This window comes from Triticum urartu, chromosome 5 (assembly GCF_003073215.2).
Source record: "Triticum urartu cultivar G1812 chromosome 5, Tu2.1, whole genome shotgun sequence".
NCBI classification, from domain to species: domain Eukaryota; kingdom Viridiplantae; phylum Streptophyta; class Magnoliopsida; order Poales; family Poaceae; genus Triticum; species Triticum urartu.
Window position 1 is genome coordinate 481027441 of NC_053026.1, and position 16572 is coordinate 481044012.

The 16572-nt window shown below is 44.6% G+C and overlaps 1 protein-coding gene across 3 annotated transcripts; it reads left to right on the plus strand.

Moving 5' to 3' along the window:
- The first annotated feature begins 9994 nt into the window (after positions 1-9994).
- Positions 9995-14468, plus strand: LOC125509989. 3 transcript variants are annotated; one of them, XM_048675071.1, is made up of 5 exons: positions 9995-10449; positions 10845-10923; positions 12460-12566; positions 13118-13267; positions 13713-14468. In XM_048675071.1, exons 1-4 carry the CDS (start codon positions 10195-10197, stop codon positions 13217-13219), a joined length of 543 nt encoding a protein of 180 aa, XP_048531028.1. In that variant the 5' UTR covers positions 9995-10194; the 3' UTR covers positions 13220-13267; positions 13713-14468. The 3 variants fall into 3 exon arrangements, 2 of the variants coding, with proteins under 2 accessions (XP_048531028.1, XP_048531029.1); XM_048675072.1 differs by having other exon boundaries at positions 13127-13267; XR_007284431.1 differs by lacking the exon at positions 10845-10923 and having other exon boundaries at positions 13127-13267; positions 13713-14434.
- The last annotated feature ends 2104 nt before the right edge of the window (positions 14469-16572 follow it).

The window sequence follows — 16572 nt, forward strand, 5'->3', positions numbered from 1 at the left end:
GGAAATGTTTCCAAAGTCGATGTGATCGCGGTCGGCACGCTACCTCTACATCTACCTTCGGGATTAGTTTTATACCTGAATAATTGTTATTTGGTGCCAGTGTTGAGCATGAACATTATATCTGGATCTTGTTTGATGCGAGGCGGTTATTCATTTAAATCAGAGAATAATGGTTGTTCTATTTATATGAGTAATATCTTTTATGGTCATGCACCCTTGAAGAGTGGTCTATTTTTGTTAAATCTCGATAGTAGTGATACACATATTCATAATATTGAACCCCAAAGATGCAGAGTTGATAATTATGGTGCAACTTATTTGTGGCACTGTCGTTTAGGTCATATCGGTGTAAAGCGCATGAAGAAACTCCATACTGATGGACTTTTGGAACCACTGGATTATGAATAACTTGGTACTTGCGAACCGTGCCTCATGGGCAAGATGACTAAAACGTCGTTCTCCGGAACTATGGAGCGAGCAACAGATTTATTGGAAATCATACATACAGATGTGCGTGGTCCGATTAATATTGAGGCTCGTGGCGGGTATCGTTATTTTCTCACCTTCACAGATGATTTAAGCAGATATGGGTATATCTGCTTAATGAAACATAAGTCTGTACATTTGAAAAGTTCAAAGAATTTCAGAGTGAAGTTGAAAATCATCGTAACAAGAAAATAAAGTTTCTACGATCTGATCGTGGAGGAGAATATTTGAGTTACGAGTTTGGTCTTCATTTGAAACAATGCGGAATATTTTTGCAACTCACGCCACCTGGAACACCACAGCGTAATGGTTTGTCCGAATGTCGTAATCATACTTTATTGTATATGGTGCGATCTATGATGTCTCTTACTGATTTACCGCTATCGTTTTGGGGTTATGCTCTAGAGATAGTTGCATTTACGTTAAATAGGGCACCATCTAAATCCGTTGAGACGACGCCTTATGAACTATGGTTTGGCTAGAAACCAAAGTTGTTGTTTCTTAAAGTTTGGGGCTGCGATGCTTATGTGAAAAAGCTTCAACCTGATAAGCTCGAACCCAAATCGGAGAAATGTGTCTTCATAGGATACCCGAAAGAGACTGTTGGGTACACCTTCTATCACAGATCCGGAGGCAAGACTTTTGTTGCTAAATTTGGAATCTTTCTGGAGAAGGAGTTTCTCTGGAAAGAAGTGAGTGGGAGGAAAGTAGAACTTGATGAGGTAACTGTACCTGCTCCCTTATTGGAAAGTAGTTTATCACATAAACCGGTTCCTGTGACACCTACACCAATTATTGAGGAAGTTAATGATAATGATCATGAAACTTCAGATCAAGTTGTTGCTGAACCTCGTAGGTCAACCAGAGTAAGATCTACACTAGAGTGTTACGGTAATCCTATTTTGGAGGTTATGTTACTAGACCATGACGAACCTATGAACTATGAAGAAGAGATGGTAAGCCCAGATTCCGCAAAATGGCTTGAGGCCATGAAATCCGAGATGGGATCCATGTATGAGAACAAAGTGTGGACTTTGGTTGACTTACCCAATGATCGGCAAGCCATTGAAAATAAATGGATCTTCAAGAAGAAGACTGACGCTGACGGTAATGTTACTGTCTATAAAGCTTGACTTGTTGCAAAAGGTTTTCGACAAGTTCAAGGGATTGACTATGATGAGACTTTCTCACCTGTAGCGATGCTTGAGTCTGTATGAATCATGTTAGCAATTGCTGCATTTTATGATTATGAAATTTGGCAAATGGATGTCAAAACTGCATTCCTGAATGGATTTCTAGAAGAAGAATTGTATATGATGCAACCGGAAGGTTTTGTTGATCCAAAGGGAGCTAACAAAGTGTGCAAGCTGCAGTGATCCATTTATGGACTGGTGCAAGCCTCTCGGAGTTGGAATAAATGTTTTGATAGTGTGATCAAAGCTAATGGTTTTATACAGACTTCTGGAGAAGCCTGTATTTACAAGAAAATGAGTGGGAGATCTGTAGCATTTCTGATATTATATGTGGATGACATATTGTTGATTGGAAATGATATAGAATTTCTGGATAGCATAAAAGGATATCTGAATAAGAGTTTTTCAATGAAAGATCTCACAGAAGCTGCTTATATATTGGGCATCAAGATCTATAGAGATAGATCGAGACGCTTAATTGGACTTTCACAAATCACATACCTTGACAAAGATTTGAAGAATTTCAAAATGGATCAAGCAAAGAAAGGGTTCTTGCATGTGTTACAAGGTGTGAAGTTGAGTAACACTCAATGCTCGACCACTGCAGAAGATAGAGAGAAAATGAAAGATGTTCCCTATGCTTCAGCCATAGGCTCTATCATGTATGCAATGTTGTGTACCAGACCTGATGTGTGCCTTGCTATTAGTTTAGCAGGGAGGTACCAAAGTAATCCAGGAGTGGATCACTGGACAGTGGTCAAGAACATCCTGAAATACCTGAAGATGACGAAGGATATGTTTCTCATTTATGGAGGTGACAAAGAACTCGTCGTAAATGGTTACATCAATGCAAGCTTTGACACTGATCCGACGATTCAAAATCGCAAACCGGATACGTGTTTTTATTAAACGTTGGGGCTGTCAGTTGGTGCGGTTCTAAACAAATCATCATATCATGATCTACATGTGAAGCAGAGTACGTAGCTGCTTCCGAAGCAGCAAATGAAGGAGCCTGGATGAAGGAGTTCATATCCGATCTAGGTGTCATACCTAGTGCATCGGGTCCAATGAAAATCTTTTGTGACAATACTGGTGCAATTGCTATGGAAAAGGAATCCATATTTCACAAGAGAACTAAGCACATCAAGAGACGCTTCAACTCCATCCAGGATCAAGTCCAGGTGGGAGACATAGAGATTTGCAAGATACGTACAGACCTGAATGTTGCAGACCCGTTGACTAAGCCTCTTCCACGAGCAAAACATGATCAGCACCAAGGCTCCATGGGTGTTAGAATCATTACTGTGTAATCTAGATTGTTGACTCTAGTGCAAGTGGGAGACTGAAGGAAATATGCCCTAGAGGCAATAATAAAGTTATTATTTATTTCCTTATATCATGATAAATGTTTATTATTCATGCTAGAATTGTATTAACCGGAAACATAATACATGTGTGAATACATAGACAAACAGAGTGTCACTAGTATGCCTCTACTTGACTAGCTCGTTAATCAAAGATGGTTATGTTTCCTAGCCACAGACAAAGAGTTGTCATTTGATTAATGGGATCACATCATTAGGAGAATGATGTGATTGACGTGACCCATTCCATTAGCTTAGCGCTTTATCATTTAGTTTGTTGCTATTGCTTTCTTCATGACTTATACATGTTCCTATGACTATGAGATTATGCAACTCCCGATTACCGGAGGAACACATTGTGTGCTACCAAACGTCAGAACGTAACTGGGTGATTATAAAGGTGCTCTACAGGTGTCTCCAAAGGTACTTGTTGGTTGGCGTATTTCGAGATTAGGATTTGTCACTCTGATTGTCGGAGAGGTATCTCTGGGCCCACTCGGTAATGCACATCACTATAAGCCTTGCAATTAATGCAACTAATGAGTTAGTTGCGGGATGATGTATTACGCAACGAGTAAAGAGACTTGCCGGTAACGAGATTGAACTAGGTATTGAGATACCGACGATCGAATCTCGGGCAAGTAACATACCGATGACAAAGGGAACAACGTATGTTGTTATGCGGTCTGACCGATAAAGATCTTCGTACAATATGTAGGAGCCAATATCTGCATCCAGGTTCCGCTATTGGTTATTAACCGGAGACGTGTCTCGGTCATGTCTACATAATTCTCGAACCCGTAGGGTCCGCACGCTTAAAGTTAGATGACGGTTATATTATGAGTTTATATGTTTTGATGTACCGAAGGTAGTTCGGAGTCCTGGATGTGATCACGGACATGACGAGGAGTCTCGAAATGGTTGAGACGTAAAGATCGATATATTGGACGACTATGTTTAGACACCGGAAAGGTTTCGGAAGGTTTCAGACATTTATCGGAGTACCGAGGGTTACTGGAACCCCCCCCCCCCAGGGAACTAATGGGCCTTGTTGGGCCTTAGTGGAGAGAGGGGGGCCGGCCAGGGCAAGAGGCGCGCCCCCTCTCCTTAAGTCCGAACAGGATAAGGAAAGGTGGGCGGCGCCCCCCTTGCTTTCCCCTCTCTCATTCCTTCCTCCCCACTCCTTCTTGGACTAGGAAAGGGAGGGGCAAACCTACTTGGAGTAGGTTTCCCCCTCTTAGGTCGCGCCACCCCCTTGGCCGGCCCTCTCCTCCTCCCCCCTTTATATACGGAGGAGGGGGCACCCCATAGACACAACAATTGATCTCTTTATCTCTTAGCCATGTGCGGTGCCCCCCTCCACCATAATCCAACTCGATCATATCGTAGCGGTGCTTAGGCGAAGCCCTGTGTCAGTAGAACATCATCATCGTCACCATGCCGTTGTGCTGACGAAACTCTCCCTCAACACTCGGCTGGATCGGAGTTCAAGGGACGTCATCGAGTTGAATGTGTGCAGAACTCGGAGGTGCCATGCGTTCGGTACTTGATCGGTCAGATCGTGAAGACGTACGACTACATCAACCGCGTTGTGCTAACTCTTCCGCTTTCGGTCTATGAGGGTACGTGGACACACTCTCCCCTCTAGTTGCTATGCATCACCATGATCTTGCATGTGCGTAGGATTTTCTTTGAAATTACTACGTTACCCAACAGTTTGGACATCGGAATGGTTCCGGATGAGTTCGGCATTTTCCGGAGTACCGGGAGGTTACCGGAACCCCTTGGGAGTATATGGGCCCTAATGGGATTTGGGGGAGAGAGGGAGGGGCTGCCTAGGGCAGGCCGTGCGCTCCCTAAGTCCTAGTCCGAAGTGGACTAGGGGTGAGGGGCAGCGCCCCCTCCTTCCTTCTATTCTCTCTTCCCTTTCCTACTCTCCTACTCCTACTACATGGAAAAGGGGGAATCCTACTCCCGGTGGGAGTAGGACTCCCCAGGGCATGCCATAGTAGAGGGTCGGGCCTCCCCCTCCTCCACTCCTGGATATACGGGGAGGGGAGCACCCCATAGACACACAAGTTGATCATTGATCCCTTAGCTGTGTGCGGTGCCCCCCTCCACCATAATCCACCTCGGTCATATCATCATAGTGCTTAGGCGAAGCCCTGTGACGGTAGCATCATCATAACCGTCATCGCCCAGAGATACCTCTCCGACAATCGGAGTGACAAATCCTAATCTCGAAATACGCCAACCCAACATCTACCTTTGGAGACACCTGTAATGCTCCTTTATAATCACCCAGTTACGTTGTGACGTTTGGTAGCACCCAAAGTGTTCCTCCGGTAAACGGGAGTTGCATAATCTCATAGTCATAGGAACATGTATAAGTCATGAAGAAAGCAATAGCAACATACTAAACGATCGTGTGCTAAGCTAATGGAATGGGTCATGTCAATCAGATCATTCACTAATGATGTGACCTCGTTAATCAAATAAAAACTCATTGTTCATGGTTAGGAAACATAACCATCTTTGATTAACGAGCTAGTCAAGTAGAGGCATACTAGTGACACTTTGTTATTCACACATGTATTATGTTTCCGGTTAATACAATTCTAGCATGAATAATAAACATTTATCATGATATAAGGAAATAAATAATAACTTTATTATTGCCTCTAGGGCATATTTCCTTCAGTTTGATCAGTCGGGTGAAATCGGCATTTTTCCGGAGTACCGGGGGGTTACCGGAACCCCCCGGGGGTTTATTGGGCCTACATGGGCCTTGAGGGAGAAGAGGGAAAGAGGCAGGAGGTGGCCGCGTGCCCCTCCCCTTCCTAGTCCGAATAGGACAAGGGAAGGGGGGCGCCCCCCCTTTCCTTTCCTTCCTCTCTTCCTCCTCTTTCCCCCCTCTCTCTCCTTGTCCAACTAGGAGTCCTACTCCCGGTGGGAGTAGGACTCCCTCTTGGCGCGCCCACCTTGGCCGGCCGCCCCTCCCCTTGGCTCCTTTATATACGGAGGCAGGAGGGCACCCTAGCACACACAAGTTGATCCGTGATCGTTCCTTAGCCGTGTGCGGTGCCCCCTGCCACCATATTCCACCTCGGTCATATCGTTGTAGTGCTTAGGCGAAGCCCTGCGTCGGTAGAACATCATCATCGTCACCACGCCGTTGTGCTGACGGAACTCATCCCCGAAGCTTTGCTGGATCGGAGCCCGGGGAGCGTCATCGAGCTGTACGTGTGCTAAGAACTCGGAGGTGCCGGAGTAACGGTGCTTGGATCGGTCGGATCGGGAAGAAGACGTACGACTACTTCCTCTATGTTGTGTCAACGCTTCCGTTGCGATCTACAAGGGTACGTAGATCATACTCTCCCCTCTCGTTGCTATGCATCACCATGATCTTGCGTGTGCATAGGAAAATTTTGAAATTACTACGTTCCCCAACAGTTTGGATATCGGAAGTGTTCCGGGTGAAATCGGGATTTTACCGGTACCGGGAGGTTACGGACCCCCCGGGAGCTATATGGGCCTTAGTGGGCCTTAGTGGAAAAGAGAAGAGGCAGCCTAAGATGGGCCGCGCGCCCCTCCCCTCCCTTGGTCCGAATAGGACAAGGAGAGGGGGCCGGCCCCCTTTCTCTTTTCCCCCTCTGCGAATCCTATTCCAACTAGGATGGGGGGGGAATCCTACTCCCGGAGGGAGTAGGACTCCTCCTGGCGCGCCACCTCTAGGCCGGCCGCACCCCCCCCCTTGAGCCTTTATATACGGAGGCAGGGGCACCCCAGAAAACCACAAGTTGATCCACGTGATCATATTCTTAGCCGTGTGCGGCGCCCCCTGCCACCATAGTCCTCGATAATATTGTAGCGGTGCTTAGCCGAAGCCCTGCGACAGTAGTACATCAAGATCGTCACCACGCCGTCGTGCTGACGAAACTCTTCCCCGACACTTTGCTGGATCGGAGTCTTGGGATCGTCATCGAGCTGAACGTGTGCTAGAACTCGGAGGTGCCGTAGTTTCGGTGCTTGATCGGTCGGGCCGTGGAGACGTACGACTACATCAACCAAACGCTTCCGCTGTCGATCTACAAGGGTACGTAGATCACACTCTCCCCTCTCGTTGCTATGCATCACCATGATCTTGCGTGTGAGTAGGAAATTTTTTGAAATTACTACGTTCCCCAACACCTCTCTCATCGCCATGGCAGCTCCTGGACGCCGCGACGAATGGAGACGACGACATCCTCGTCGTCGGGCTCCCTCTCCTCCGGCTCGCCGGCGCTCCGCCCCTTCAAGCCGGAGCCGCGGGAGACGCCGCTCAGGCGCTGCTACTTCTTGAACTTGCGTTGGTTTTTCCCTTGCAGAGGAAAGGAAAGGGTGATGCAGCAAAACAGAGATAAGTATTTCCCTCAGTTAGAGAATCAAGGTATCAATCCAGTAGGAGGTACAACCAAGTCCCCAATCTATGCACATGCACAAACAACCAAACACTTGCACCCAACGCGATAAGGGGGTTGTCAATCCCTTCACGATCAATTGCAAATGTGATATCTGATAGAGATAGATAAAACTAAACAAAAGATGAAATATTTTTGGGGTTTTTGGTTTATAAATCTGAAAAGAAAATATTGTGAAGTAGTAGATCGGAAACTAATATGATGGAAAATAGACCCAGGGCCATAGGTTTCACTAGAGGCTTCTCTCATGAAGGAAAATAATATGGTGGGTGAACAAATTACTGTCGAACAATTGATAAAAAAGCATAAATTTATGACGATATCCAAGGCAATGATTATGCATATAGGCATCACGTCCGTATCAAGTAGACCGACTCCTGCCTGCATCTATTACCATTACTCCACACATCGATCGACTCCTACCTGCATCTAGAGTATTAAGTTCAAGAGAACAGAGTAACGCATTAAGTAAGATGACATGATGTAGAGGGATAAACTCAAGCAATATGATGAAAACCCCATATTTTTATCCTTGATGGCAATAATACAATACGTGACTCACTAGCCCTACTTTGTCACTGGGTAAGGACATCGCAAGATTGAATCAAAAGCTAAGTACATCTCTCATTGCAAGAAAAACCAATCTAGTTGGCCAAACTAAATCGATAATTCGAAGAGAAATACAAAGATATCATGCATATAAGAATTCAGAGAAGACTCAAATAATATTCATAGATAATCTGATCATAAATCCACAATTCATCGGATCTCGACAAACACACCGCAAAAGAAGATTACATTGGATAGATCTCCAAGAACATCGAGTAGAACATGATATTGAGAATCAAAAAGAGAGAAGAAACCATCTGCTACTAGCTATGGACCCGTAGGTCTGAGATAAACTACTCACGCTTCATCAGAAGGGCAATAGGGTTGATGTAGAAGCCCTCCGTGATCGAATCTCCCTCCGGCAGATTGCCGAAAAAGGCCCCAAGATGGGATCTCATGGGTACAGAAGGTTGCGGCGGTGGAAAAGTGGTTTCATGACTCCCCTGAAGGGTTTTGGAATATATGTGAATATATAGGACGAAGGGCTAGGTCAGATGAGTCCCGAGGGGCCCACAAGGTAGAGGGCGTCCCCCCTAGGGCGTGCCCTCTACCCTTGCCGCCGCCTTGCAGCTCTTCTGACTTGGAATCCAAGTCTCCTGGGTGTCTTCTGGTCCAAGAAAAATCATTGTGAAGTTTTATTCTGTTTGTTATTCTTTTTCCGAGAACTCAAAAATAAGGGAAAACAGAAACTGGCACTGGGCTCTAGGTTAATAAGTTAGTCCCAAAAATAATACTCCATCCGCCCCAAAATTCTTGTCTTAGATTTGTCTAAATACAGATGTATCAAGTCACATTTTAGTTTTAGATACATCCATATCTAGAAAAATCTAAGACAAGAATTTTAGGACGAATGAAGTATAAAATAGCATAATAATGCATATAAAACATGCAAAACAGATAATATAATAGTATGAAACAATCAAAAATTATACATATGTTGGAGACGTATCAGGCGCCGCACCCGTGGCGGTGCCCTCGTCATCAACGAGGACGGCCATGGCTCCTCTCCTTCCCCTTCCCGCCGCGTCAGGCCAAAGACTGAGCCGGGTCTTCTCCCCGTGAAGTAGGAGCACGAGGCCATGGCCGCCGCCGACGAGACCGCCCTCAAATGGGCGCGGGGGGACTATGTCCGCGAGGAGATGGCGCGCCAGCGCCGCGCCCTCGAGGAGATCACCGCTCGACGCCGCGGACGCGATGAGGACGGCGTCGTCGTCCTCGACGACAGCGACGACGAGGCGCCCGGTCCGTCCAACCCCCCACGCCCTCTGGTTGGGGGTGCAGTAGGGACGGCGGCCGCACGCAGGACAGCGGCGGCGACTACACCAAGTTCTACGGGCTGCTCGACATGTAGAAAGCGGGCGGCGGCGCTTCAGTTGGCGTTTTAGTTGTTTTTAAATTATGTTTTTTTATTTTTTGTACAAATATCAATGAAATCGTCTAGTTTACCCGAATTTGTGTCGTGTTTGCCCAATTTTCGGCCGAGTTTGGTTTTAACAAAAACGGTGTCTGGGGCGACCTTGGGGCGGCGGCTGCGAAACCAACTGCCCCCACGCCAAATTTATCGCCGGTTCGCCCCGAGATGGCGCTATTTCAAACCCCTGGAAGACCGAACGGCTGGAGATGCTCTTAGCTTGTAGAACAATGAGAGTTGGTTCCAAACACTATTTTTGCCATTTGGAACTAGTATTTGGCCATATATTGTGGATGTCCTAAATGTCAAAAACAGTCGCCCCGATTTACCAATATTTCTTTCCCTCTTTCCCTACTAATAAAGCAGATACTGCTTCTGGTCGTATGTCAGTAATTTTGCATCAAAGTCCCTCTGTTTCTAAGAAATCAACCCGCAATCCCTATTTTAAAGTGAAAAACCGTTTCATCCGGGGTTGTAAATGAAAAAAGTGAATAGACACGAGCGCGGCTGCACGGGCTCTCCTCTCTCCCTCGCCTCCTGATCCCAGCCGCCAGGAGGCCCGCGGCCCGCGCGGCGCTCGATCCGGTGACCGCCGGCCGCCGGACGACGCCGGTAATGGCAGCACCCTGCACCACCGTTCCACCTTAGCTCCCCCTCTGCCCCGCGTCCGCATGCCCGAGCTCCTCCTCTCTCCCGCGCGCCCGAGCTCCTTGTTGTGCGCCGCCCAGGAGGGCTTGCGCTCGCCGCTCGACCAGAGCCACCGCGAGCTGGGCGTCGTTGCACTTGCCGGCGACCTGGCCGTCCCCTCTGCACCGCCCTCCACCTCAAATTTGGACGAGCATGTGTTTGTGTATGTTCTCAGTTATTTTTTGCACACAAGGTGTTTGTGTGTTTGTCCGAGCCAGTTTCAGTCACAGATCCTTAAGGTAAACTCTCACATGAATACATCATGAGACTAAATCTCCTTCCATATGATTCAAAGCATGTTATGATGGTGGGAGTGAACCAGGTTACTAGAATAATGGTTTGCTAATTAATTTACATCATGTGGAGTCTCAAGACACATGGGTACGCCGACTCCTATTGCTTGACAAATGTATATCTGCAGATTTTCTTTAATTGTATGAAGAAGTTACAGTTAGGTGTTGACCTTTTTTTTTTGCCTAGACACAGCACCTCCATGCACCTTTTTTCCGTTTATCTTTGCTGCGCCTTTTTAGTTTTAATTGTTGTTTACCTTCATCCGACCAAATTGAGCTATCGGAGGTGCTGCGGATCTTTTGGTAAACATGCTCTATATTCTATGGTTTGGCATCTACAGGATGCCATCTCAGGTCATGGATCCACTGTGGCCGCTTCGTCCTTCACTGAGGACCTTTTCATCCCCACAGAGATCAGAGGTAACCCACACAGTTGGAAATAGTTGCTCAAGTTCTTGCTTCAACAAATTTTGTTCCGGATATAATTTATGGCCATGCCATGTATTAATTATTCTTATAATGGTCATCTGAATTTGCAAAGAAAATTATATTTTGGAAGCAGGAACCCTTACCTCATAAGATGGGTGAGCTGTAGGATTTGGTTCTGTTCAACTTGAATTAGTTTTTGCTCATCATGTTCTCTGTATTAGGAATTCAGATGTCTTCCAGCTCTAATCTTTTCGTATTGTTGGTGCATGCTGGGAGTCACATTGTTATGCATGCTAGCAAACATTAGGATTGGAAATCTTACCCTGTAGGTTATTAATATCTTTTCCACTATACTGAGATTCAGCAATTTAATCCGTATGGTCGCACAAGCAGTTTTGTTTTCGGATTTTTCTTGACAAACATATTGGGTACATCAATTTAAATCATATTAAGGTCACACAAGCAGTTAGTTACATTGCACTTGGGTCACCGACGGTTGCCGAGCTACTATGATCCTCTCATGTTGTAGTGGCTAGCTGCTGCAATTCATGGATCATGCTCTCTCGTGGGAAGGAGGCTGTGGCTTTCTCAATTGATCAGAAAACAGAACCCTACATAGTTCTTTTCTAGATATATATTGTTATTTCTGATATTGTGTGGACCATCAGAAACCTGATGTGTGTGTATGTGTGTGTATCATAGAATATCTTGCTATTTATGTATATTGCTTCCCTTTTATTTATGTACTACTTCTCTAAATATAATACTGTATATGACAATGCGATATTCAGTTATATTATGTTTGTAGCATGGCATTTTTCCATTCCTTTTCTTTTTCCGATGAATCACATGGTAAATTATGATCTACAATGACTGCTCTTGCAAAAAGTTTGGAATTCAGAGAAGGATTCTACAACGAGCAAGGTTTTAGGTTCTGAATCTAAATGACCTCTTCTTTAGTTCAGTCCTAGCAAAAGCTGATCAGAGAAACAAAGAAGCAGCAACGAATGGGTCCCTTTCTTGCCCACAAGAGTTGTCTGTGTGCAAGTCATGAACCTTTTGTCCATCAATACAAGTGCAGGATTTGAACATGTTAATTCTGACCTTCTGTTGGGAGTTTATATTATACCTTTCATGCGAAGTAGTTACATTTATCGCATGGAAGACAATGCCCATAGAGTGGAAGGTGGAGAGATTCAGACTTCGGAGGATGTTAATATGCTCAAAGTTTTTCAATTAAACATGTTGAAATCTTCCATGTAGCTGTGATTGTTCTCTCCGGACATGGAGGATCAGTTCTTGGACAAATTTATCTGTCTGTTGTATGACTTGCCACCATTTTTTCGAAATTTCTATTCACATGTTATCAAACCAAAAATATTTCAATATCTTAAAACTTTAGTAGAATTAATCTGCCTCTATTTCTGGACTCTAGCATTTTGTGCTTCTTCACAAGTTCTAAGTTGTTATTTGGCGATTAATTTAATTTGATCTTGAACTTTGGGTTCTTGGCACTCGCCCGTGCAGGTTATGACTATGTCATAGGTGACGTGCGGAAAGGTGACCAACAAGGAGAAGATTGCATGAAGAATTCTTGCTATCAACTAGGGCTGGATGCCCCCAGGAAGAATACTGTGAGTCAACTTTCATGACTGATATGTTCATTTCCTCTAGCTACACAATATGAGATATTGCTTCTTAATTAACGCTTACTGCTACGTTGTAAGATGACATATGCGATTTTGTTTCTCGAGTTGGCACTCAGTAGTAAAACTGGTTTATACTTCGAATAGTTGAGCAGAAAACTGGCGTATCATGGCTCCTAATGTTACAGAGCAAGTGGACAGACTATTTCCCCCTCCCACCCCCCTCTAAACTTTGTTTTCTAGGTTTGGTTGGCTACAAAAGGCTAGATTCTGGTATATATTCGTTGGTGCAGAAGCTAGAAGCTCATTGATATTATTTTTCTTGCCAAATATGAAGGATTGTGCATAAAACTTCCAGCTTGAAATCTACATCTGGGTTACAAGCTTTGTCCAGAATTTAAGAACATCGCTGTGGACATTTAGATATTTTTGTAGCATTCTTCAGGGTCTTGACTTAATTTCTTTTCACACAGTAAAATATCAATTATATGTTGTACAGTAGTAGTAGTGTGAATACTATGTACTCAAGTTTATTGAAGTCAAAACAGGAAAGGAGAGCAGAGTTCAGGGCATGTTCAGCTCCATCCATGCATCAAGGGAAATATATACGAGGCAAAGGAATTACGTGTTCTGCTAGATGACATAGTACAAGGTTCAGCAGCAACGACATGATCTCAAACATGGCACTGGTACCACCTATACTAAACTTGATTTGTTCTCTCAATATGGAGTGTTAATCTTCTCCTCTGCATAGTACAATATTCCCTTGGCTCGAAGGATATAGGCATGGCGAGTTTGGTTCAAGGAGGAAATAAGAATGATTTAACAGTAAGAAAAGGGATATAATGCTTCTTGATGTGTATGGGGATTCTGAAGATATATATGATTGATACTTTCCCTGCATGATATATATTAGTCGAGGTTTGCGAAGTTCTCTATAAAAGAACTATGTGGGGTTCTCTATAAAATAGTTGTTAGGTGTCTAGGTCTTCAGTTTGGGCATTCCAGTATTTTGAGTGGAGTAATTCCACAATGCACAGCCATCTTCATTGAACAACTGACATTAATATACAGAAGACAGTCGCTTGTTTATTTCTTGACAACCAATTGATTTGCTAACTATTATATTCTTAGAGTACAAGGCAAAGTTATGTGGTGGGTCGGATGGAGAGCTTGGCGCGGCGATGTGGCAGGCTGCTCTACAGTGGCACTAATGGAGAGCTCGGTCAACGATGACGGGGCGACCGACTGATCTGCGGCAGCGTGGAAGGAGGGCTCGGCGGTCGACACGGTGGCTTGATCCGCTGTTCTGCGACGTTTCGGAGAACTTCTTGTACTGGTGTGTGTGTGTATGCATAGGTGCTGTACTATCCTGGGCGCTCACTCCCCCAGGATCCCACAAGTTTGCATAGAGCTCGGACGTCGGTGGCGGCCTGGCACGCTAATCTGCCGCCTCCACATGAGGAGTCGTGAGATTAGTGCATCACATTCAAAAGTCACCGCTCCGTGATTAGGGCATTGCATTCAGGCATTCAGTAGATTAGAAGACATATTTAGCTAGCACTGGGATCCATCGCCATTGTAGGGCCTTGAATCTTTTCAATCCTTGCCAGGACAGTTCTTGCCATGGACGACGGGTCTCTCTGTGTGGTCTTGGTCCAAAAGCTAAAATAGGGAATAAGATGTGCCTTGCCGTGTGGAGTGTTGGGTATCTTTTGCACTTGCTCCATCAGCTGCAGAAACTATAGCCCAAATGCAGCATACTGCTACTATTTCATATCATTGATTGATGATTTGTTTTTTCATAATTGAATTGGCGAATGATGAAAAGGTGTAATGTTCAGGGATTTTTGCTAGATGATTTGTTGATCCAGTTTAATTTTAGTAGGCATCTGGGTACTTTTATGAATTGATAGTGCACCCAGTATTATTTTTACTTTCCTAAAACAATCTTCTCTGGATTTCATACTAACAAGTGTCTTGGTTTGTAACAACGATAAAGTCCTGCTTTATGTTGCCCAATCCTAAGTTGTGCCATCCTTTCGTAGTGATAGCTGTGTTGGGCCGGGTTGCAACGGATGCATTCAACACGTTTCAAGGGCCTTGTATGTCGATCTGGAGCCAGTGTAAGTCGATTATGGCAGGAAATCAAAGTCAGTTTCCTCATTTATCCATCACCGCAGGACTATTATGACTACTGCATTTTATTTTATTTTGGAGATAAGTCATGTTGTCAAAATTACTTCTTATTTGTAACTGATTGGTGTTGCACAGAATAGGCATGTCCCGTTGCAACGCATGGGTGTTGTCCTAGTATAAGATAACGCCTCGTCTCCAAGATATTGCAAATGCGGTTGAGGCCCAAATAGCGACCATGGAGGAGGGCCTCAGTCTGGCGTTGTATGCCCCCTCCCCCGGCAGATCGAGGTAGATACAGATGACATGGAAGCCCTCGGGCTAGTGAATGTCAAGACACCAAACTCACCCCATTACGCTTCGAGTACCGCCCAGTGGGAAAATCGTGGAAAAAGATGTAAGAATTTTAAAGGTCAGCCGTGATGCCAATATGGTGGAACCACGGTGTGGCAAAGCTAGGTAAAGAAAAAAAAGAAACAAAGTGTTTTTTTTTGCAAGGATAAAGAATTTTATTCCATAGATGCAGAGTTACAGCCAGCTGACAAAAGCTCAGCGATACAAGGTGGGCAATCCTGTAGCCAACAAGCCATACTACACTCTATTCTACCATAGTTCGTCAGACGATCTGCTAGCTACTTTGTTTTGAGCTATAGAAAATTTTAAACGAACAAACTCTCTACCAATAAGTAGATGCTTAATCTCTGAAACTAAATGACTATGTCGATTTAGCAAGACTATATGTGGATAAGGAACAAAGCGCCAACGAAGAATTAGATTGGATAATCATCAGAAGGTCTGATCGTTCCAAATCCAACGCGAGGCCTATCTTATTGCATGTAGTTCCGCTTCCAAAGCGTCATTACAAAAAAGAGATATCAGTAAGCAGCAAAAATCATATGTCCATCCTAGTCTCTGGGAATCATTCCTGCATCCGCTGACCCGTCTGAGGCAAATGACCTGTCAACCGACAAGGCGACCCGTCCGACAGCCGGAGCAGACCACGATGGAAACAAAGTGTTGTCTGGCTTAAGAATTTTGCCCCGGAAATTGCTGACGCTATGAACTATGAGTGTAACTCTATCGCTAGCTACGTACTCCATCCGTCCCAGTCCCATAATGTCACATATTAGATGTAATAACGTCTTATATTATAAAGCAGAGGGAGTAATATATAATCTCTTTCCTTGCAAAAAGAAAGATATTGAATAAGGTGTGAAAAGAGAGTGGGCGATCTGCACACGGGGGCATCTGCACCCGTTTTTCAAAAATGTACTTTTTACGTGTTCTGTAATGTTCAAAAATTCTAAAAAATAAATTATGCATACATGTTGGCAAAGATACGTCCACGGCACAACATTTTGTGTAAAAAAGTATTTTCGTTTTGTCTCAGTAAAAAGACAAATTTTACTGCTTCTAAATAGCGTTTCACGGCACAAAATTTTGTCTTTTTTGCATAGGCTAAAAAAAAAGTTATTTTTCTGTGAAACTTTCTGCACACACATGGAATATGGAGATATTCGGGTGCACCCTTTTTCAAAAAAAATTGACATTGCAAAATGTGTTTTCCAAAATGGGTTCATATGTACCCGAGTTCATCCATGTACTTCTCGTGAAAACAGTTTTAAACACACTAGCATGCGCAAAATCGTACAGTAAAAGCGAGCCCGAACGCGATGCGTCATCGCGCCGTCCACTTCCGAACGAACGGTCAGCGCGTATCTTCGCCGGCGTGATGTCACCGAGCCAATGAGAGTGTTCCGAACACCGAACCAGGGGCTCCACGCAGTCGCGTTTATCCAGATTCCCCCCTAAACAACTGCAGTCCTCACAAACCCGTCCCTCGACCCGCTGCGATCGG

What these genes read in the sequence shown, in the direction of transcription:
- LOC125509989 (XM_048675071.1), top strand. Translation starts at nt 10,195, where the DNA reads ATGCCCGAGCTCCTCCTCTCTCCCGCGCGCCCGAGCTCCTTGTTGTGC. An exon ending in TTCAGTCACAGATCCTTAAG is followed by an intron (nt 10,450 to 10,844) that starts GTAAACTCTCAC and finishes TGGCATCTACAG; the next exon opens with GATGCCATCTCAGGTCATGG. An exon ending in ATGCCCCCAGGAAGAATACT is followed by an intron (nt 12,567 to 13,117) that starts GTGAGTCAACTT and finishes AGTTTATTGAAG; the next exon opens with TCAAAACAGGAAAGGAGAGC.